The sequence below is a fragment of the Hypanus sabinus genome, chromosome 18 (genome assembly GCF_030144855.1).
Source record: "Hypanus sabinus isolate sHypSab1 chromosome 18, sHypSab1.hap1, whole genome shotgun sequence".
Taxonomy (NCBI): Eukaryota; Metazoa; Chordata; class Chondrichthyes; order Myliobatiformes; family Dasyatidae; genus Hypanus; species Hypanus sabinus.
The window spans coordinates 60,906,476-60,928,646 of record NC_082723.1 but is presented as its reverse complement, the minus strand read 5'-3'; the positions used below and the strand labels follow the sequence as shown (position 1 = coordinate 60,928,646).

Sequence of the window (22,171 nt, the reverse complement as noted above, 5' to 3'; positions counted from 1 at the left end):
GGAATAAATTTGTTCTTCCGGAGGGTGAGGAACATCTGCAATTACATCCCAGGAGTCTGCAGAGGCTCAGTTGTGACTTTATTCAGAAGGAAATCATTAGATTTTTGGATACCTGGGATAGTGCAGGGAAGAATGTCAAGTGAAAAATCAGCCATAGATTCATGAATATAAACAGCACAGAAACTGTCCCTTTGGCCCAACTCATCCATGCTGGCCAAGGGGCGTTCCTGAATTAATCCCATTTGCCAGCATTGGACCCACATCTCATCCCCTTAACCTTTTCCTCACCATGTATCTGCCCGGGTAACTTCTAAGTATTGTAATTATATCCTCCTCTATTAGTTCCTCTTTCAACTCATTCCATATGTTCACCAACCCTCTGACAAAATGTTCCCTCTGTTCCTCTTTAAGTCTTTCCCATCATTCCTTAAACCTACATCTACTAGTTTTGCCTGTGCTGGAAAAGGGACTGTGACCATTCTCCTTATCTACGCTCCTCATCAATTCTATGTTCCTCTGTAAGGTCACGCCACATTCAATCCAGGGAATACAGTCCCAACCTATCCATTCTCTCCTTATAACTCAAAACCTTCAGACCTGCCACCATCTGTGTGAACAGTTCCTGCACCCTCTCCAGCTTAATCACCTGATCCACGATCTTATTTAATGGCACAGTCATCGCAAGAGCCTGAATGACATACAGCAGCTTCATTTCCTCAAGAATTCACCTTTTGACAACATGGTCTGCTTCAAAGTACTGTGTGGGAAATAGCAGCACTTGATCTTCTGTGCGAAGTGTTTCAGTTGGCCACTGGTTTCTCAATGCAAAGTGAAAATGATTGCTGCCCTGTCTCACCCTGGTAACGTCCACTGTTAATCGTGATTGAATTCCTTGGCAACCATTCCCAGCCTGACACATCAAGCTCCAGAATGTGTATTGCATCTCCATTGGGAGTACTTCCATTTCGGTCTATGTGTTGTGTATTTTATGTTCAGAGTTGGTAAAGAATGTTGATACAAAAATGTTTATTCAATCGATGTGTTTTTGGCTCCAAGGAAAATACAATTATAATGCAATAGCAGGCTCTGTTATGAAGTAGGACAATACTTAAAAGAGAAATGAGGCTGATTTAATGGTCTGTTTGTATAAGCACTGAGCTTTGCCTCCAACATTTTGGAGTATGAAATGTTCTCACTTCCTGATAGCTTGATAGTAATGCCACTGCTCGTGGCTCCAGTCAGCTCCTGACCTCTGGTGCTGTCCGGGTGGAGTTCACACATCCTCCTCGCGAGGGTTATTTATTTTTTTAAATTTTATTTATCCGGATACAGCACAGAACTGCCCCTTCTGGTCCTTTGAGCCGAGCTGCTCAGCAACACCCGATTTGACCCTAATCACAGGACCACTTACAGTGCCCAACCGGTATGTCTTCGGACTGTGGGAGGAAACCAGAGCAGCTGGAGGAAACCCACACACTCAAGAGAAGGAACATACAAACTTGCTTATAGATGATGCTGGAACTGAACTCTGAACTCTGACACCCCAAGCTATAATAGCTTCGGGCTAACCTCTGCATTACCATGGTACCTGGTTTATCTCTGATTACTCTGGTCTCCACCCACATCCCAAGAACATGCGGCCTGACTTGAGTGTGTGTACTTGAGTGAGGTGGGGCAGGAATGCGGGATTAATTTAAATTGGGGGGTTGAGTCAGTGCAGGTTCAGGAAGTATTCTGCACTGTATAACTCCATGACTCTGTAGATACTGTCCTCAGCCAGGGACTGACAGAGAGCAAACTGACAAAATTCATTTCTCTGAGCAAGTTTGTGGCAGCATGTTGTGTAACCATCAGTGAGGGAGATCCAACAAGCCGTCTCTGCTTCTGTCTCCCTCCCACTGCGCGCAGCTGGTCACCCAGGCTTCAGTGAGGGGACGTGCTTTCCATTTATGGAGCTGGTCACCATCTACTCCAAATCCAGGGCCAATCTGTGGAAACCATTGCAATCCACTCATAGCTGTCGAGAAGAAAAAGCCGGATTTCAGCCAGTGTAGTGAGGGCGTCTACTCAAACCAATAAGAGACGTTAAGAGTCTGGACCACAGGAACAGGCTCCAGATAAGCAACATCTATTCATCTGGGTGATTCATGTCATAATGTGGTGTTAACCTACTTGTGGTCATGGCTTTGTCATCTATGAACCTTTGCCTCAAGCTTCAGACACTAACTGCTCTGCTCCTTTAATGTGCTTGGTCACTGTACTGCATCTTGATTTACTCTCCTTATCCAGGACCTGCTGGCTTCAGGCGTTGACATCTAGGCGTTGAGGCTTTCAGAAGGTGCTTTATTATGCTTGCTGTCAAAGTATCTCCTGGAGTTTATTGGAGTTTAGCGCTCCACTGTAAATATGTTCCTGAGTCCTTGTAAACAAGTTGTTTAATCAGTTTGCACACATCTTAACAAACGATCCTGCTGAAGAAAATATTGAAGCACATCATGCTTAAAACCTTTATAACTTTATGGAAATTCAAACAAATCTTATATTGGACAATGTATGATTGTTCTTTCAGCCATTTTCCTGTCTCTTTTGACTGTGAATTCTTCCAATTGCTGATCCGTTCCATGCCATTTGTAGTCCACGTAGAGAGAACAATCTGTACATTACTGTTTGGTTGCCATTGTATGTGGGGATTATTCATTTTCTTTTCTGTGACAGGGTAACCAAGGTGAGACTGGACTTCCCGGGCCTTTTGGGGTTCCTGTAAGTAATATGATCTGCTTGTTTTTTTTTGTTGCCTGTACGCAATGGTAGTAATGCCTCGTGTTAATAACTATTGGTAACTCTTCCCATCCTAATCATTAGAAACAGGATCAAGTTTATTATCAGTGACCATATGTCATGAAATTAGCCGGACAGTGGTGTAATGATATCCTCATCGGAGGCAGGCGGTCTCAGGTTCGAATCCAGCCGGCTCCTTGCACGCTTCCCAACTGTGCTGGCTTGAGCGTTCAGCTAGCAACGTGGCCTTGTGAAAAAAAAGGAGACAGCATTGCTAAAGAAACGACAAGATTGCCGCCCGATGCACCATAAGGCACGGAGCGGAACTCAAAAAAGAAAAAAAACTCATGAAATTTGTTGTTTTGTGGCAACAGTACAGTGAAAAGTATAAAAAATATCTATAGATTACAGAAATAAATGGTGCAAAAGGCTAATAATGAGTTCTGCTAGGAAATCTGATGGCAGAGGGGAAGAAGCTGTTCTTAAAATAGCTAGAATGAGTATTCAGGCTCCCTGGTTGTAATAACAAGAAGAGGGCATGTCCCAGATGATGAGAGTCTTTTATGATAAATATTGCCTTCTTGAGGTACCACCTCTTGAAGATGTCCTCGATGGTGGAGTAGTTTGTGCCCTTGGTGGAGCTGTTTGAGTCTACAACGTACTACAGCTTCTTGAGGTCCTGTGCATTGGAAACTCCATACCAGGCAGTGATGCAATCATCTATTGCTGTGATTGATGGTATTTCATGCCCTCTGTGTTTAATTCATAATTTACAAAGCACTCACAGTATTTATTTTGCAGCTGGCCTAGATTTTTAGTAGGTTCTGAACAAGATTCAATCTTTTCTTGTTTGGCATCGGTTTCCTTCTTTTGGGTGCACAAAGGACGAGTATTATTTCATAACGCAACGCTGTATAAGTTCATGACAAGCCTTGCCATATCTAGTGTGATTGGCAGTGCCAGCAGAGCAGAGAGCTTTGTGTGTGCTTAGCTGTGTAGAGGCCATTCTATTAGGCATAATGCTTTGGATATTGTGTGCAATAGAATATTGCAGTGGAAGTTCCCAGCCCCAAACACACATTAGCTCATCGCCCCTCACCAGTCTAAGACGTTATCGGAGGCATCGGACAATTTTTAGCCTGGCATTTTCTCTGCTTTTTTCCTTAAGTGTTCCTTTGCAAAACCGACTGCTCCTGACAGCCGAGGGAATGATCCATGATAACGTGGTATTTTTGCCTCCCTCTCAAAGTTTGTTTCAGTCTCCTATGTTCAGTTGGTCACTGCAGCCGGTGTGCAGGGGCCCATTCCCTGTAAAACAGCATGGTGGTTCCTTTTATACTGCACTCCCACCAACTCCACCTCTATCCATGCATGACACTTGTCATTCCCTTCGACATTAGTACCGCTAAATTAATTGAATTCTTTCAACTCCTCATTATTCAAAACCACTTTGTTTTATCTAGTGCTGGGTTGTTCATAACATTGGGCATCCAGAATGAATACCCCTTCTGAGGAACATACTGCACAAGCTTATTAAAGATGTTCATTAGTAATAAAGTACACTTTGACTTATGAGCACATTTCCTACTTGGTGCCTCCGGTTACAGATCATGCTGATGATTCCTGAACAAATGGAAATAAATATTGGTATTTCCTTTATTTTTTAAAAAGGATAATTAAACCATGAGTACTATATGCAGATCAAACATTCATCCTAGGCATCTATTAGATGCATTCAGTGTATAATTGATGAATTGGAGTACTGGGAAACAGTTTCATAAATAACAAAGTTTTGAGAGTATTGTAATTAATATCAGTGGAAATTTACCAAGAATAGCACTGTTGCCTTTGTAGCCTGAATACAAGGAAGACAAAGAAAGTTATATTTAACACACTGCATAAATAACATGTTCTGCCAATTTCTGACAATTTGGTTTCAAGTACATCGTTGGGAAAGCAGTAACTAAAAAGGGAAGTGATGCTATGTTAGTCTGCTTGTGTGTCAGGGACGCATCATTTCAGGTTTCAGTGGTGAAGATGCTGTAAGTGACTGTGTGGGGTTCCTGATTGATTGTACAATGTAGCCTCACACCAGAGCTCGTTCCCTGATCTCCACACGCATTCAAATGTTTTGAAGAAGCGTGCGTTTTCCAGTGGAACTTGTTGATCAATTAGCTTTCCCTGTTCCGGGGACATGCATAGATAGGCATTTGTTGTGCAGAGAGGGATGAAGGTGGGGTGGAAGCAAGTTTATGTGCAGTTGTGATTGGCATAGATAGATAGATACTTTCTCGATCCCAAAGGAAATGGCAGTGTCACAGGAGCATTACAAGTGCACAGATATAAACATTAGAGGATAAGAAGAAAGAATAAAAAATAAGTTACCACAAGCGGTCTCACAGAACAGGGGGGGGGGGGTCATCACTTCCCCGGCTATAGGTTGACTCATTATAGAGCCTAATAGCCGAGGGTGAGAATGAACTCATATAGCGCTCTTTGAAGCAGCGCAGTTGTCTTAGTCTATTACTAAAAGTGCTCCTCTGTTCAGCCAAGGTGGCATGCAGAGGGTGAGAAATATTGTCCAGTTGCCAGAATTTTACGTCAGGTCCTTTGTTCTACCACGGCCTCTGGTGAGTCCAGTTTGATTTCTATAACAGAGCCAGCCTTTCTAATCAGTTTATTGAGCTTGTTGGCATCACCCGTATTGTTGCCATTGCCCCAGCACACTACCACATTGTACTGGGAACATCAGACTGGTAGAACATGTGAAGGAGAGGCCTGCATACTCCAAAGGACCTCTCTATGTGGTCTTGATGTTCAGAGACGGCTTAATTTGGACTTGTTGTTTCTTCTTTTAGTGTGTAAGAAATGGGAAATAAATCTTAAAATCCCCAAAGTGCACCCAGATTTGGGACAGATCTCTGCAGACCAGCCAACCTTGTGGCTTTTCTGAGTTTATATTACAAGCCTGCACTTTATGAACTGAATTGAAAGTAACCCCTCAGACTGTGACTGCCTTCTATCAGCTTGGTGGTAATCAGAGATTAGATTGTAGCTTTCCCCATACATCAGCTCATTTACTGTTCAGAGTCAGGTTTATTTATCCCAGGTACCCGGAAATATACGATGACTTGTGTCATTTGCGTTGACAACCAACACATCTCGCACTGTGCTGGAGACAACTTGCTAGTGTTGCCATATATTCCAGCGCCAACATGGCATCCCCACAATGCTCCCCAGAGCACAACAAACAACACAAGTGGTGCATGCAAGCTCGATTTCAATGGTTAAGAGATGTTCGGGTGAGTACATGGATGGTAGAGTACCGAGGGCTATGGTCCCGGAGCAGGTCAATGGGAGTAGGCAGCTCAAATGGTTTTAGCATGGACTAGATGGGCTGAAGGGCCTGATTCAGTGCTGTACTCCTCTAAAACAACAACAACAACAAAACAAGCCCCTTTCCACCCAGTCACACCAACAATCCTTCAACTCCAGGGCAGGCCTTCAGGACCCCGGCCTCCAGTCTCAGTCTCCAAGCTATGGCCATCAAGTTTCAAACTCCGGGCTCCGATTGACCAGCATTGTTCATCAACATAGAGTCACAGAATACTTCACGTGGAGTGGAAATAGGCCCTATTTCATCATATCAAGTGACTGGAGTTCAGTACGATCTGAGATACTCTCTTGTTTTTATCTATCAGAATCTCACCCGTTCTGCCACAGTTATTCAGCCATCCATTCATTGAGTACCATTAATATTAAAATATTTTGAACTAAACCTCGTAAACCAGTGAGTTGTTTGTTATGTTTTCCCTCTTGCTATGAAACAGTGACACCTCTTTTTCCCTTATCAGGGAGAGAGAGAGCCTGTGGTATGTTAAATACCAGGTGAACGAGTAATCTTTAGGGAACTGCAAGTCTGTGTCTTTGCTGTTGCCTTGCTGTACGCTTGAGTGCTCGGTGGAGGGTGCCGATGCTTTTTTTTGCTGGTGGGGGGGTGGAATCATTGCTTTGCTGCTGCTTATGCATGGGGGGGGGGTTGGGGGGGCTTTGGGGTTCTAACATTTAACTGTCATTCATTCTTTGGGGCACCTCTGTTTTTGTGGATGTTTGCGAAGAAAAAGCATTTCTGAATATATATTCTATACATTTCTCTGGCATTAAATGTACCTTTAAAACCTTTGAAATATCCAATTCATTGCCGGGATTTTCAACTATTTTCTTTTTCCATAAAGATCACTTTGGTACATCTTTATTTACACTCAGCTGCTGAATTTCTTTGGGAAAATCATTCTATAAAGTTGCTGAATTAGCACGTGAAACACAAAGTCCATAATTCGCTTTCTGCATCTTCTATACTTGCAACCTGCAAATGCATGTGGCCTCACAGACATGTGCAATGTGTGTCAGTGCATCTTGGTTAGAGTTGTAGCCCTTGTTGCAACTGTCAATGAAAGCCACTGGAGAGAGACACAGCTGGTGGTATAAAACTATATAATTGGTGCACACAAGCTGACAGGATTTGGAGTCACTCTGGAGAGAGACTCCCTGACCCAACATCACATGACATTTTTATATGCTAAAGATCAAAGGTAACAGCAGGACAATTTTTACAGTTATAGTGCTTCCTTTGAAATCCACATAATATAATTTTCAAACACCTAGACCTTCAAGCCAGCATTCATGCAGATACAGACATCTCAGGTCAATGGGGTGTTTTCTGGTCTGCAATCGACCCCAGTCTGCAGTTCTGAGAAGACCATGGTTCTGAGCTGCATTTTAAGTTCAATCTACAATCCACATTCAGGTTGCTGTTGAATCTAATATTTGATATATTCCATAACCCCAGATACGCCCTCATGACATATTGTGCCTCCAAATGTTGCACTCTTCACTGCACCCTTATATATCCCCCAACTACAGATGGCAGGCCCTCTTTCCCTGAATGACACTCCAAAATTCTCTCCCACACAACCCTTCTTTCACATTATAGCCTCCAGAGGGAATGGAAGAAATGCCCTTTGAGTGCATAAACTATGCAAGTCCTGTTCTACTGCCTAAATTGCACTTGATGCACAAAGCAGCAGAGCTTTGACTGTAGTTCTGTGCATAACTAGTTGTCTCTGGCCCATGGTTTTATGATGTGCCTTTTGTATATTTTCCTTGAATCCCTCAGCCTCCATATATCTTTTGTATAAACAAATCCTACAAATCTCACTATTATGACCAAGTGGTTAGAACATAACATAGATCATCATTGCAGTAGCTGACTTTGGAAAAATCTACCTTTTTTTAATGTACCTCTCCAGACATTGTGGAGTACAGCAGTGAGGTGCCGACATTTGCAGGAAACCAAGATGAGCGGCAGTACACGTAATGCAGAGGATTTCCCTGAAGTACTGTAAGCTATTAGCAGGCTTGTAAAGTAAGATTGAAATGACAAATTATACTGAATACTGCACAATGTGAGATTGTTTAGAAACAAGAAATAGTTCCCTTATTCCTTGGTAATTCTTTTATAGAGTATTAAATATGCAGTTCCTCAGAGTATTAATTCAGCAAATTTGGTTTGTGAAAAAAGTATATAAACATTACAACCAAATTATTAGAGCAATAGAGAAGAGAATAAAGCTGAACAGTGATCTACTTCAGTTGTACTTCACATTGTAAGTGTAGTTCTGGTAGCAATTGAAACACTGAATTACATACAGAGCAGAATCACCTTAATGGTCTCAAAATTGAGGAGGTGCAAAGCTAAGGGATGATAGAGTAGGATGTAATGCTTTATTTCTGCTTAAGTAAAACTATCTCACATGCTCTCCTCTTGGCTTTGGAACACCCGGTCAATGGCAAAACACCTGTCAGGCTGCTGTTTAGCAATTACAGCTTGGTATTCAATGCCATCATCTTCTCAGTATTAATTCCTTAGCTGTTAAACCTGGACCTCTGTGCCTCCCTCTGGCAATGGATACTTGGCTTTCTCACTTGACCACAGTCAGTAAAGATTGGTGATAACATTTCCTCCTCACCGACAATCAACACGGGCGCACCTCAAAGATGGTTGTGCAGAGCACTATTCTACTCCCTCTACGCTCATGACTGTGTGGCTAGGCACATCTCAAAAGGCGTCCTTTTAAATTTGTATTTGACACCAACTGAATCATCCAAATGTGGCAAGAAAAATGGGACAGAGAGGGGAAAGGGAGGCATTTATATCAAATACAAAAGAATGTTACAGGTACTAGGGTAGGCAGTGGATACAGAAGAGAGGAAACTGTGTGGACTAGGTTAAGGCTGGGACACTGTGCACTAAACCAAACATTGAAAATGATAGGGAAACGCCAGACAGGACTGTGTGAGGAATGTCAGGAAGAGGAGTCAGTAGAACATGTAGTTCTGAATTGCAGGAAGTATGGGATACAGAGAGAGATGATGAGAATTAATCTAAGGGAATTGGGAGTGCAGGAATTCACATTAAAAGAGTTACTGGACATGGGTGAAAGGGCACAGGTCAGGGTACTTTTAGCTTTCTTAAGGGATACAGGGATTTTTTTTATAGGATATGATGGATAAGCAGGAATAGGGTAGTAGGATGGCCAAAGAAGGAAGGATAAAGTGTAGATTAGGGTACGTGTGTGTGTGTGTGAATGGGTGAAGGGATTTAGAGTGTGAGTCTATCATCTGATCCACGCTCCGGAGCAGAAGGTGGTGGTAATGCACCATCAAGCTGGGTGCCAACCACCAAAAAACAAAAAAGAAGAAAAAGGTGACACCAATAGTTGTTGATAAAATATCAGATGACAAAGAGGAGGTGTCGGGGAGTGAGATAGTTCAGCTGATTTAGTGGGGTCATGATAACAACTTCACACTCAGCATCAACAAGACCAAAGAATAGATTGTGGACTTCAGGAAAGGGTAGACTGGAGAACACACAGCAGCCTCTCACTGAGGAGTCAGCGACGGAAAAGGTGAGCAGCTTTAAGTTCCTGAGTGTCAACATTCCCAAGAATCTGTCCTGGGGCCAGCACGTTGATGCAATCATGAAGAAGGAACAGCAGAGGCCTTACTTCATTGTGAGCTTGAGGGAATTTGGTACGTCACAAACACTTGCAAAGTTCTACAGATGTAGAATTTTCTCTCTTCTCATTACTACCATCAGGAAGGAGGTAGAGGAGACTAAAGACTCACTCTCAGCAATTAAAGAACAGCTTCTTTCCCTCTGCCATCAAATTTCTGAACTGTCCGTGAACCCTCGCTATTCAATTTTCTTTACACTGTTCATTTATTTTTAATTTATAAACAATTTAGGTCTTTGCACTATATTGCAAATGTTGCATCATATGTCAATTATAAACTTGATTCTGATTCTGGAAACGAATGTGATAGACAACTTTAAAATTGGGGTGAGGGGGTTTGATGGCACTTGTAGACAAGTCTTTTCGGATACATGTAGAACTTGAACAAGCCAACCGCAGATCCAAGATGAAAGCAGGGCATGACTGAAACATTTTGCATTTGTCGCAAGAGAAATTGTAAATGTTTCAGTTACAGGACATTCCATCTGAATAAATGACTTTCTTGATCTTTCAATGAAAGCAAAACAAAAACTGTAGTTACTTAAAATCTCCCTTGGCGATTCCGTTTATTGGAGTGACAAAGTGAAAGATCTGCTTGTATATTCTGATGTTGATACTGTGCCAATTAATCGATTCATTCAACGTGTATGTAATCACTTGGATAACAGACTTCCTGACGATGAGTTAAGAAAATGGTGAGCTTTTGACCCTGTTGCTATTGTAAATGCAACCAATTTTGGATTTGGATGACTGATAAAAACATACTCAGCTACTATTACAAATTACGACAAGAGTGTTGCCTCAACAATAATGTGTTTCAAACTTGTCTGTCGAGAGAAAGTTAAGGTTGGTTCAATTAAGACGTTCACTGATATGTTGACCTACATGCTTAGAAACGAAGAATCTGAAGAACTGACAATTCTTGTTGACATCGTTAGAACATTTCAAGCTTCTAGTGCTGACTGTGAACATGGATTCAGTCTTATGAATTCAATCAAATGTAAATCCAGAAACAAACTAGAAGTGGAACATTTTGGATGGGCTAATGAGGAGTAAGGTGTATCTTTAATCTGGAATTAATCTGTACAGTGTTTAAAGACAAAGGATTTGTAATGAAGAGATGAGAAAAAGTTTATGAAATGTGAAAAATTTTCTTTGTGGTACTGTATTTCATTGTATCTTTCAATTAATAAATACCCTCAGCCGTCAGGCTCTGTAATGAGTCAACCTATAGCCAGGGAAGTGAGACTGTTTAAGGTAACTTATTTTTTTATTCTTTTTTTACTTCTTCTCCAATTGTATATCTGTGCACTTGTAAAGCTACTGTGACGCTGTAATTCCCTTTGGGATCGATAAAATATCTATCTACCTATATATCTTAAATAATAATAAATAAATAAATAAATAAATAATGACTATCAAGATCATGAGTGGTAGAGTCCTTGTGGTGAGTGTATAGGTTGTGGAGTAATTTCATTGTTGGGGTGAGTGAAGTTGTGTGAAGCTATGTTCTCTGGTTCAAGAGCCCAATGGTTGAGGGAATTAACTGTTTCTGAATTTGGTGGCATGGAACCTAAGGCTCCTGTACCTCCTTTCTGATGGCTGTAGTGAGAAGAAAGCATGGTCTGGATCCTGGGGGGGGGGTCCTTAATGATAGATGTTGCTTTTCCTGTGACATGTGTGCTCAATGGTGGGGAGGGTGTTTTCTTTCTCTCTTTTTGTGTTTGCACAGTTTGTTGTCTTTCGCGCGCCGGTTGTTTGTCTGTCTTTGCTGTGTGCAGTTTTCCAATGTATTTACTATGAACTGCAAGAAAAATGAATCTGAGGGTAGTGTTGGGTGGCATATACGTACTATGATCAAAAACTTACTGTGGACTTTGAGGTCCACATAAACTGCTTATCCTCCCTCAGCGATGACTCAGTGTTCCTTGCAGTTGTGTTATTACCTTAATTACTAGTCGTTTCTGAGAAAGTTAAGACTGGTCCAATTAGGACTGTGCACCACAGAAAACGTAAAATTTATCCACATAAATTTACCTAATAAAATTATCCACATAAGGTTACCTGCTGCTTGCTTTTGCCCTTCACAGCAGCTCAAGGGGCTGGTTTCCTATAGATATTGAGTGAGAGTGACCTATCCACAGCAATCACTCTTCAGTGCATCGTCACTAATGAAGGCTGTAGTTATCGTACTTCAAACAATGAAGTGGCCTGCAACACTTGAAAGTTGTTCTGTGTGAGTGAATCCCTTCCGACAGATCCATGAAATTGGCTGCTTCAGCAAGCGTTGATCACATTGTGCGTTATGTTGATTTCAGGGTATGACGGGTCTGAGAGGAATTCCGGGTGCCCCAGGACCCAGAGGCCCTCTGGTGAGTATCAGATTAATAGAAGCCCTTTCTGGTATCTCCCAAGATTTGGTTATACTTAAATTTATTTGAGGTCATAAATGAACATGATTCTGATAATATTATTTGGGATTTAATGACACAATGGCCTTTCCTTAATGGAAGGAATGCTTTACTGATCCAAACCTGAAGTTTGATTTTGTCTCAGCTTTGAGTCATTTGGTTGTGGATTGTTGGATCTGCAGATGATATTAGCCAGAAACTTCCTTGGAAGTCAAGAATGCGTTGTATATAAACAGCCATTCATTAAGAGTTCATATCAAAGAAATACCAGTAACCAATTAACTGTAAGATTCAAAGGTAGAAGACACAAAGAAGTTGAGTTCAACTTATATGATTATTAGCTCAAACTTGACAAATAAGGAAAATCCTTGTTCAAAGTACGTTTATTATTGAAATATGTATATGTTATACAACCTTGAGATTTGTCTCCTAACAGGCCTCTACGAAACAAGGACACCTAGCAAATAACATAGATATGTATATAAGAAGAAGAATGTCTAACACCCAATATGTAGTGAGAAAATAGCATCATGCAAGCAGTAACCTCAAGCTTTTCTGAACTGAAGTCCACAAGGAGAGTCCCACAGTTCAGCACAGATCCAAGTGAACATTGTGGGGCAACAACCTGAAGTGGGCCGTACCTCGGGCTCCGATACTCTGGCCTTTTCAATCGTCCTGTGCTTAACTTTTCGCCTGAATGTTGAATTTTGTCACTTCGAGCAGCAATCTGAACTATCGGCCTCGACACCATGACTTTTTCAATCCGGCCTGGAATTTTAATCTCCATCCAAACAATGGGTTCTGCCATTTAGATACGCCAGATTGGCCTGTGGATCTCTGTCCGAACATTGTGGTCAGTTTCTCTGACTCTGACCTTTAATGCTCTTCCACGCTCACGCAAATGGGCCTGCCACCTTCCCTTGCCTCGGTTCTGCCACATTGAACTGCCTCCAAGTCCAAAGGGAAGTTAATAGTCTATTACTAGTGATGATTGTTTGCCAGAAAAAGTGTGATTGACAAAGTATTTAGTTGCTATCCTTGTTTTGTCAGCCACCAGCCAGAAGTCACTGAGGTTCACCAGCACCACCTTAAACTGGACTGCCGAAGAGATAGTTTAATTTAAAGTGTGACACAGACAAAGAAACTACAAAAAATACAGAACCAGCAAATACTATAAATTACTGAAAATCCTCTCAACATTTCCAGCCAAACAGGTGATTATACAAACTGTAAGCAAGCATAAAGAAAGTTAAACTGCAATAAAAATGATAATGTAGGCCCTAATCCAACAGGATCTAGGCTTCATTCCAGAGTTTTGAGCTGAAAATTTCCTCTATACCATGTGACAACAGAAGATGATAATTGGCAGTCCTGTAGTATTATTATTGATTATGCAGTGGAACTCATACCGGTGCTAATCTGATCACTTGGAAAGATCTCCTTTACATCGCCTGACTGTCTAGCTCATTCCATCGCCGTAACTGCCTGTCCTTGCTGTTACTGTAGGTATGAAGGTTGGCAGATCAGGCCAGTGCGGTCCTTCACTTGAATGCCACAAACCACTGGCGTGCTGTCCATTAGCACATTCGTCGACCAGCCACTGGGAGCTGGAGCTTCCGACCTCCGCAACTGCAAGCAGCCACCTCTCCTGTCAACTCAGGCTCTGCTGGAGGGATTTCATTCCACCTGGGTGAGGGGTCCATGGGTAAGGTTAGATCCCGGCAATGGATCGGACACCTGGCAGAGTGTCAGGGACACAGAGTGAGAAACAGCAAAGGATTGAAAGCAGATCATTGTTGTCTTGGTTACATGTTTTATTTAAACCACTCTGCTCTTCATTGTTAACACCTGTCAAAAAGATTTATTTGAAATGAAAGCAGTGTGGGGCAATGAAAGCCTGAGTTTTTTTCTGCTATCTTCAGTGGTAAGTGCATGCTCAATGTCAGTGTATATAGGCACACGTAAATTATATCCAGTGTGAAAGTCAAGAAATCATTTTCTTGTGTACATCCCATGATAAAATGATAAAGTACTATACCAGCGCTGTTATGAATGTGTTATGCAAACTGGGAAGTTTGAAATTGCTGCATTGATCTGATAATAGTTAGATTCTAAAAGTTAAGCTCTGTCACTCCGTTTCAAATAAAGTGTATTGTATTGAAAAATTGGTTAAAATGAAAGTGACCAAATTGTTCTTATCCTTAGCTTAAAGTTTGACGTTTTTTCAGTTCCATTGTCACACGAGCTTACACACGACTCTAATCTCGATAACTAGATCAGTAACTGTTTAAATATTGGAATCAGCTTGATTGCTCTCAGAATCCACATCACTCCTAGAATCCTCTCCAATTTGTTCAAAGTATACAGTTGATCTTTCCTTTCAATGCTGCTGTTTTATCAAAAGAGCACATCCACACACTTCTCAGTCACAACAGTGACTACGACCAAAATTTTATTTATTTTTATTTTATTTTATTGACACACAGTGCAGAATAGGCCCTTCCAGCCCATTCATGGGACAAGTTATAGTGACTAATTAACCCAGCACCCTGCACGCTTTTGGACTGTGGGAGGAAATTGGAGCACCCAGAGGAAACTCACGCGGTCACGGGAAGAACGTAAAGCTCTTTACAAGCAGTGGTGGGAATTACTAGGTCAAGGTTCATGACCCAAGCTTTGTTTTCACCCAAGTTGGTCCGCTACTTCAGCTGAGTGAGACTCACTGGGAAAACCACATGATGCCAGTGTGCATGCAATGCCCAGTGGTCGAGGAGAAACAATGAATAGTTCACCAAAAAGTCTGCGGGACCTCATTTGATCTCAGCCCCCAGTTATCGCTAATTAATCCCTACTGCAGACTCACAGCTTGTGCCGAGCCTACTTCAGAGGGACTTAGTCTTGGGAACGTCTATGAATCCCAGCAACATTGGATGTTTAGTGTACATCTGTGTTTTCCTAGGAACTACAAGGCACCAAATCATCCCTTACAATTCCCAAACCCTGACAGTTCCTTCTTCCCAGTAGGTGACCGAGCTGGACTGTATATTTTCAGTCTTGAGTCTTCAGGTGTCATTCCCTACAGTCCTACAGAGGCACGATAATTCACACTGCCCTCCGTGATTTAATCACAAGATCTAGTGCTTTCTAGCACAGCTGAGTGTGTTTAGGTAATAAGTCCTAATGGTCGATTTAATTTTTATTTGTTTTACAGGGGGAGTTTGGATTAATTGGACCACCTGGACTTCCAGGGTTTATGGTACGTATTATACAGATCAAGAGAATAAAATAGTACAGAGTGTCATTTATGTGTCAGACTAGTAAATCTGGTTTATATTCGGTATGAGTTTTATAACCTAGTACCAATGCACTTATTACTTTGGTTTCTCAAAGGTATGTTGTCTATAAACTCAGATGAATGGATGGCGTACCAGTTTAAAGAATTGAGTATCTCAGTGTCTGAACTTTCTCGGCAGGGTGAGGCAGGAGTCCCTGGGCCAAAGGGTGTGGCAGGTGTGAAGGGCTCTGAGGTGAGCAAATGCTACAGTAATGACTGAATGCACTGATTTTGTTGAATTGAGAGAAGATTTGAAGTGGAGCCCCAACCCATCAAAGGAGTGAGGGGTTTTATTGTAATTATTATTAATGTTTTAATTAATTTGCATAGTTAATGTGGTATGAATGATTACATTAATGTACATTTGTGTTATATTTAACTCTTTAACACTAACAACACCATGACATTATTTTAAATTTAATTTTATTAATCTTTTAATATTTTTTCGCTATTGTTTTGAAATGCCTCTGATGGTCAGAAGAAGACCTTCAGGGTGAGTCTATGCAACACACACACACACACACACAAAGTGCTGGAGGAACTCAGCAAGTCAGGCAGTATCTTTGGAGGAAAATAAAGTCCACGTTTTCAGGCGAAGACTCTTCATCAAGACTAGTGCAGAAGACAAAATAAAATTGTGGGGGGCGGGGATGAGTACAAGCTGGTAGGTGAGACTAGGTGAGTGGGGAAGGTGGTGGGTGCTCAAGGGTAGATGAAGTAACAAGCCAGGAGTTATTTTGAAGAGGTAAAGGGCTGAAAAAGAGGGAATCTATTTGGAGAGGACAGTGAACCATTGAAGAAAGAGAAGAGTGGAACCGTAGGAGAAGAGAGGGTATGGGAGTCCTACCAGTTGGAATGGAAAAAGAAAGAAGAAGGAAGGTTGGGAGAAATTATCAGATGTTAGAAAAGTTATGCCATCAGAGTTGGTGGATACCCAAGCAGGATGTAAGGTTTTGCTCCTCAAACCTGACTCTGGCTTCATCATAGTGGTAATGGATTCCCTGCATTGATGCTCACTGACTTGCTGACTTCCTCCAGCATTTTGCGTGTGTCCTTGGGATTTCCAGCATCTGCAGAATCGTTTGTGTGCGGGGTAGACCTAATTCACTGCTGGGGGCTCTGTCTCAGGGAGGATCTCTGCAGCAAGCTCAGCAAGTGTCGAAGCTAAACTCAGCTGGGGAGGTCAAGTCCTGTCATGAGCAAGTATGAGCCATGGGCTGGGTCAACTACCATCCACCCCAGTGTCTGAGGCTAAACCAATTTGGACAGGGGATACAATTTATGACCTTCAGATTAGTTGAGGACTGCAAACACATGAAGCAACCCTGAAAAATGCCATATGGATTCAAAACGGATCCCACTGTCAGCTTAATGCAACTTCCATTTGTTGGTTATTGGTGTACATTGTGGGAAAAGGTAGCGAAAATATCCAATGCTCTACTGTATAGATGTTCTGATCTTTTATTTGTAAAATCGTGCACAAGGCCAATGTAATAATTTTCTTGCAACATCTGTGTTCTTCTGCACAGCCTTGAATAATCTCATGCCATCAGCTCTGCTCTCCTGTCCCTGGTCTGACACTTGGCTACTGAACTCCTGTCATCTGGAAGACCTTTCCTGTTCCCTCAGTCTCGCCTTCATTGACTTTCAAAACTCTTCTCATTCATCTGCCTCTTACACCATCTCCTTTTATCCTCCCACTATTGTCCACTCTCTCCCACTTCCGAGCACTCCACCAGACCTTTATCAACCTCCCTCCCACATCTCACCCCATCTCCACATATCACTAGTTGGATCCAACTGTTTAATTTTAATTAACACACGCAAAATGCTGGTGGAACACAGCAGGCCAGGCAGCATCTATAGGAAGAAGAATTGTCATTTTCTTTCCGATTTTACAATTAATTATATGCTTGTATTTTAAGTAGCCTTTATATACAATATGCCTCTAGTGGCTATACAAAGTACATTTCTGACTGAAAAGTTCTCTGTACTTCAATAAGTGAATAAATGTTCTCTCATTGGTTAATTTTACTGCACTACTGAATAAGTACTTTCTAATTGGTTTATCCTTATCTATAGATTTGAATGGAATTTTCCTTATCCTTGGGTATAAAAGTAGTTGTTTTATGCTAGGCACCATCTTTGGCTTCTGCCTTTTTCCAGTAGTAGACTCCAGTCACTGTTCTGATTCTGTTCTCTTTGTTCTATCAACTCTTAATAAAATGATTGTGAAACAACAAGTTTTATGCCTCATTCCCAACTCATAAAAGTACCTTGGATTTAAAACCGGAAACTAACACATCCTTCTTTTTGCAGGCTACCCCTCCAGCACTATGGCATTCCATCCCACTATCTCCACTAATCCCTCGCATGACCATTTTCCATTTTCCTTTTGTACCCCAGCCTGCTGCTCACACCTCCACTTCTGTCTCTCAGCCTCGCATAGATAGGATGAATGTACTCAGTCATTTCCCCAGGGCTGGAGAACCAAGAACTAGAGGGAATAGGTTTAAAGTGAGAGGGATGAGATTTAATGAGAACCTGAGGGTCAACTTTTTCACCCAGATGGTGGTGTGTATATGCGATGAGCTCCCAGAGGATTTGGTTCAGCCGTGTACTGTCGCTTCAACAATATTTAAAAGAAATCTGGACTAGTACATAGGTAAGAAAGGTTTGGAGAGATGTGGATCAAACACAGACAAATGGAATTAGCTTAGATAGGAATTTTGGATGAGTTGGACCATCCACGTGAATGACTCCGCAACTCTATGACTCCTCTACTCCTTCTCAATCACCCTGTCCTCCTTCCACATTGTGCCTTCTCGTCCTGACCTCCTCCTTGTTCTGTTTTCTTCCAAACCCCACTCAGTGTGGACATCTACACAGCCAGGCCTGCCGGGATTAGGTTACCTTTACCCTGAGATTAGTGTGCCTTTGATGATGTGTCAGTCTGTGGGTGCCAGTGGTTGCACTTGAACTCAATCAGGTGGGCTTTGAGGAGGCATTCATGCTTTTTCCTTCCATTCCCCACAGGGTGAGTTGGGGTTACCAGGAGGTAGAGGTCCCAGAGGTCCTCAGGTACAGTAACTGTTAACTATTACCAACCTGCTGAAGATATAACTGCATAATCAAACTCTGATAAATTTTAGTGCAGTGTTAACTTAATTGATGCTTAATTGTTTTAATTAAATCTATACCATAAAATTTTGGTACAGGGGCCTCAAGGTGTGAATGGAAGAAGAGGATTTAAAGGAACAAGAGGTCACCAGGTATTGATGTGCTGAAGATAAAAATAAAAGATGAATAAATAGCAAATTGCAAAGCATTTCATGAGTTTAACTGGGCTCTTCTGTTTAACCCTCCATCTAAAATAGTTTATTTGTTTACCAATAGTATTCACATGAGGATGTGTATGTCTGATTCATTCACCATCTGTGCTTAGTCTTTGAAACTGGCCGTGTCTGGTGTTGATACGCTGGGACAGGGGTGTTTGGTGAAAGGCTGGTTGTTGGATTCTCTTTGGCTGCCAGCCATATGAGGTCAGTAGTGTGCTGGTACATCAATGCACTCAGAACCCTCCACCTCATCCAGCAAATGTGTAGGTCCTGAGGATTCAAGGACAAAGAACTCAACAGGAGTGGAATGGGCTACCACTCCCTGATGCTTGACCTACCATTCAATGTGATCATGGCTGATCTGTCCCTGGCCTCCTTTTCTGTGCCAGTCCTACGTACCCCTCAATTCCCCAATCCTTCAAAAATTTACCTGCCTCCTCTTTCCAGAGATTGGCCACTCTCTGCGAGATGTTCCTTCACACCTCCATCGTAAATGACTGTCCCTTTATCTTGTCAAAATATTCTCTTGCTTGAGACTCTCCCACTTGAGTGGAAATATCTCAGCATCCACCATGAGGATCTAAGGATCACATAAATTTGCTCGTCATCCCTCTAAACTCCAATGAACACAGATCTAATTTTGGTCACTGTTTCCCTTCATGGGACAATATGACAGCCCTATCATTCTCCGCAAATTGAATCATCTTCAATGGGATCCTACCACCAAGTACATCTCTACCTCTCACACCCCCCCTCCCAACTTTGTGCTTTCCACAGGGATCGCTCCCTCAGTGATTCCCTTGTCCATTTTTCCACCCCACCAATCTCCCTCCTGGCATATATCCCTACAAGCACCAGAAATACTACATCTGCCCACTCACCTCCATTCAGGGTTCCAAGCAGTCCTTCCAGATGAGGCAACACTCCACTGTTGTATCCGGTGCTCTCAGTTCGGCTTCCTCTACACTGATGAGACCTAACGTAAATTGGGGGAACTGCTTTGTCAAGCACCCCTGTGCCATCCACTAAAAGCAGAATTTCCCAATGGACGCACATTTTAATCCTCGTTCCCATTCTGACATGTCGGTTCACAGCATCCTCTTCTGCCAAGCTGAGACCACTCTCAGGGTGGAGGAGCAGCAGCTCATAATTCCATCCGGGTAGCCTCTAACCTGATGGCATAAACATGTATTTCCTTCTAGTAATTTTTAGCCTCAACCTTCCCTCTTCTATTCCCCACTCTGGCCTCTTACCTCTTCTCCTCATCTGTCTATCACCTCCCCTTGGTTCCCCTCCTCCTTTCCTTTCTACCATTGTCCAGTCTCCTCTCCTATCAGATTCCTTCTTCTCCAGCCCTTTAAGGCAAAGGGCTCCACCTATCACCTCCCAGCTTCTTACTTCACCCACCTAATGTGCTTCACATATCACCTTCTAGCTTGTTCTCCATCCCCTCACCCCACCTTTTTTACTCTGGCATCTTCCCCCTTCCTTTCCAGTCTTGATGAACGGTCTTGGACTGAAATATCAGATCTTTATTCATTTCCATAGATGCTGCCTGACCTGTAGGCATTTTGTGTGTGTTGCTCTGGATTTCCAGCATCTGCAGAATCTCTTGTGTTTATTATAACAGCATGCCTTCACACTGCCCACAGAGGTGAATAATAATGACAGAAACATGAAAGCCAGTGAAAGGGAAAGGAGTCAGTGAGCGTCAGGGAAATCCTCGAAAAATTTTCAACATCAAAACCAACCAGTGACATAAAACACCATCCTTCAGCTGTCCCTGCACAACCCAAATGCTGTAAATCTTTCTGATGAAATTTGGTCTCAGCAGCACAGATGAGGCTGGAGATTGTGAAGGCACTGCTTTCAAGGAAACATTATATGTCACATATTTCATCCAATTTAGCAAGATATTTTTGTATAGTACGCCAATGTCTTTCTGCTGTTTAAAACTGATGCTATACTTTATCAAACTCTATCCTGGTACCCACACTGCTAAGAAGAAACAACATAACTGAATCAAGCTAATAGATAGGCAAGAATTATGCCAAACGAATATCTCTTACGAATATCTCTCAAACAATTCTCTTATGAATAACATGTGAACCTCAAAGTTCAAAGTAAATTTATTATCAAAGTAAATACAGTACAGTGTATGTCATTCTACACAACTCTGAGATACATTTTCTTGCGGGCATACTCAGTAAATCCAAGCAACATAACAGAATCAATGAAAGACTGTACCCAAAAGGATAGACAAACAACAGAAAGTTTGTGCAAAAGGCAACAAATTGCACAAATACAAGAGAAAGTAATACATAAATAAGCAATAAATATTGAGTACATGAGATGAAGAGTCTTTGAGAGTGAGTCCAGTTCAGTGATCGGGCGAGTGAAGTTATCCCCACTGGTTCAAGAGCCTGATGGTTGCGGGTTAATAACTGACCCTGAACCTGGTGTTCTGGGTTATAAGGCTCACTTCAGTCTATCCACTGTTTGTCCAGAAGATCTTACTTAATCATTTTCTGTTCACTTCCAAGGGCCGTCCTGGATTAGATGGGCTTCCTGGTCCAAGGGGAATGGCTGTAAGTAAAACTGTCCAAGCAAAAACTTATTTTTGTAAGAATTAAGAAGTAAAAATTAGAATTAGAATTTTATTTCTTACATCCGTCTCACGACATGAGGGAGTTAAAATCTTTATCTTGTGTCTCCGGCACAATGTACAAGCAATAAGGAAGGGAAATCTGGGAGGATATTCCCTAGACACAAAGATTGTATACATAATTGTTTTGTGTACATGTATGTACAGTCAGATATATAATCAGATCAATGTGCATTGATAACTCTGATAGCCTGGTGAAAGTAGCCATCCCGAGCCTATTGGGCCTGGCCTTAATACTGCAGTACTGTTTGCCAGACGGAAGCAGCTGAAACAGTTTGTGCTTGGGGTGATTAGAGTTCCTGATGATCCTCCAGGCCCGTTTTACACACCTGCTGCTATAAGTGTCCTGAACAGTTCACATCCACAGGTGCACTGGGCTGTCTGAACCACTCTCTGCAGAGCCCTGTGATTGAGGGAGGTACAGTTCCCGTACCAGGTGGTGGCAGTACCAGTCAGGATGCTCCCAATGGTCCCTCTGTAGAAAGTCCGGAAGATTTGGGTACTCGTGCCAAACTTCTTCAGCCGTCTGAGGTGAAAATGGCGCTGTTGTGCTTTCTTCACCACACAGC

The 22,171-nt window shown here is 42.1% G+C and overlaps 1 protein-coding gene across 1 annotated transcript in view; it reads left to right on the top strand.

Moving 5' to 3' along the window:
• Positions 1-22,171, top strand: part of LOC132407258 (collagen alpha-1(V) chain-like) — a 202,960-nt gene that overhangs the window by 37,934 nt on the left and 142,855 nt on the right. Inside the window, exons 6-12 of the mRNA XM_059993518.1 lie at positions 2,716-2,760; positions 12,173-12,226; positions 15,477-15,521; positions 15,739-15,792; positions 18,636-18,680; positions 18,818-18,871; positions 21,481-21,525. Of these exons, the coding sequence (XP_059849501.1) occupies positions 2,716-2,760; positions 12,173-12,226; positions 15,477-15,521; positions 15,739-15,792; positions 18,636-18,680; positions 18,818-18,871; positions 21,481-21,525 (342 nt within the window). The remainder of the gene's footprint in view (positions 1-2,715; positions 2,761-12,172; positions 12,227-15,476; positions 15,522-15,738; positions 15,793-18,635; positions 18,681-18,817; positions 18,872-21,480; positions 21,526-22,171) is intronic.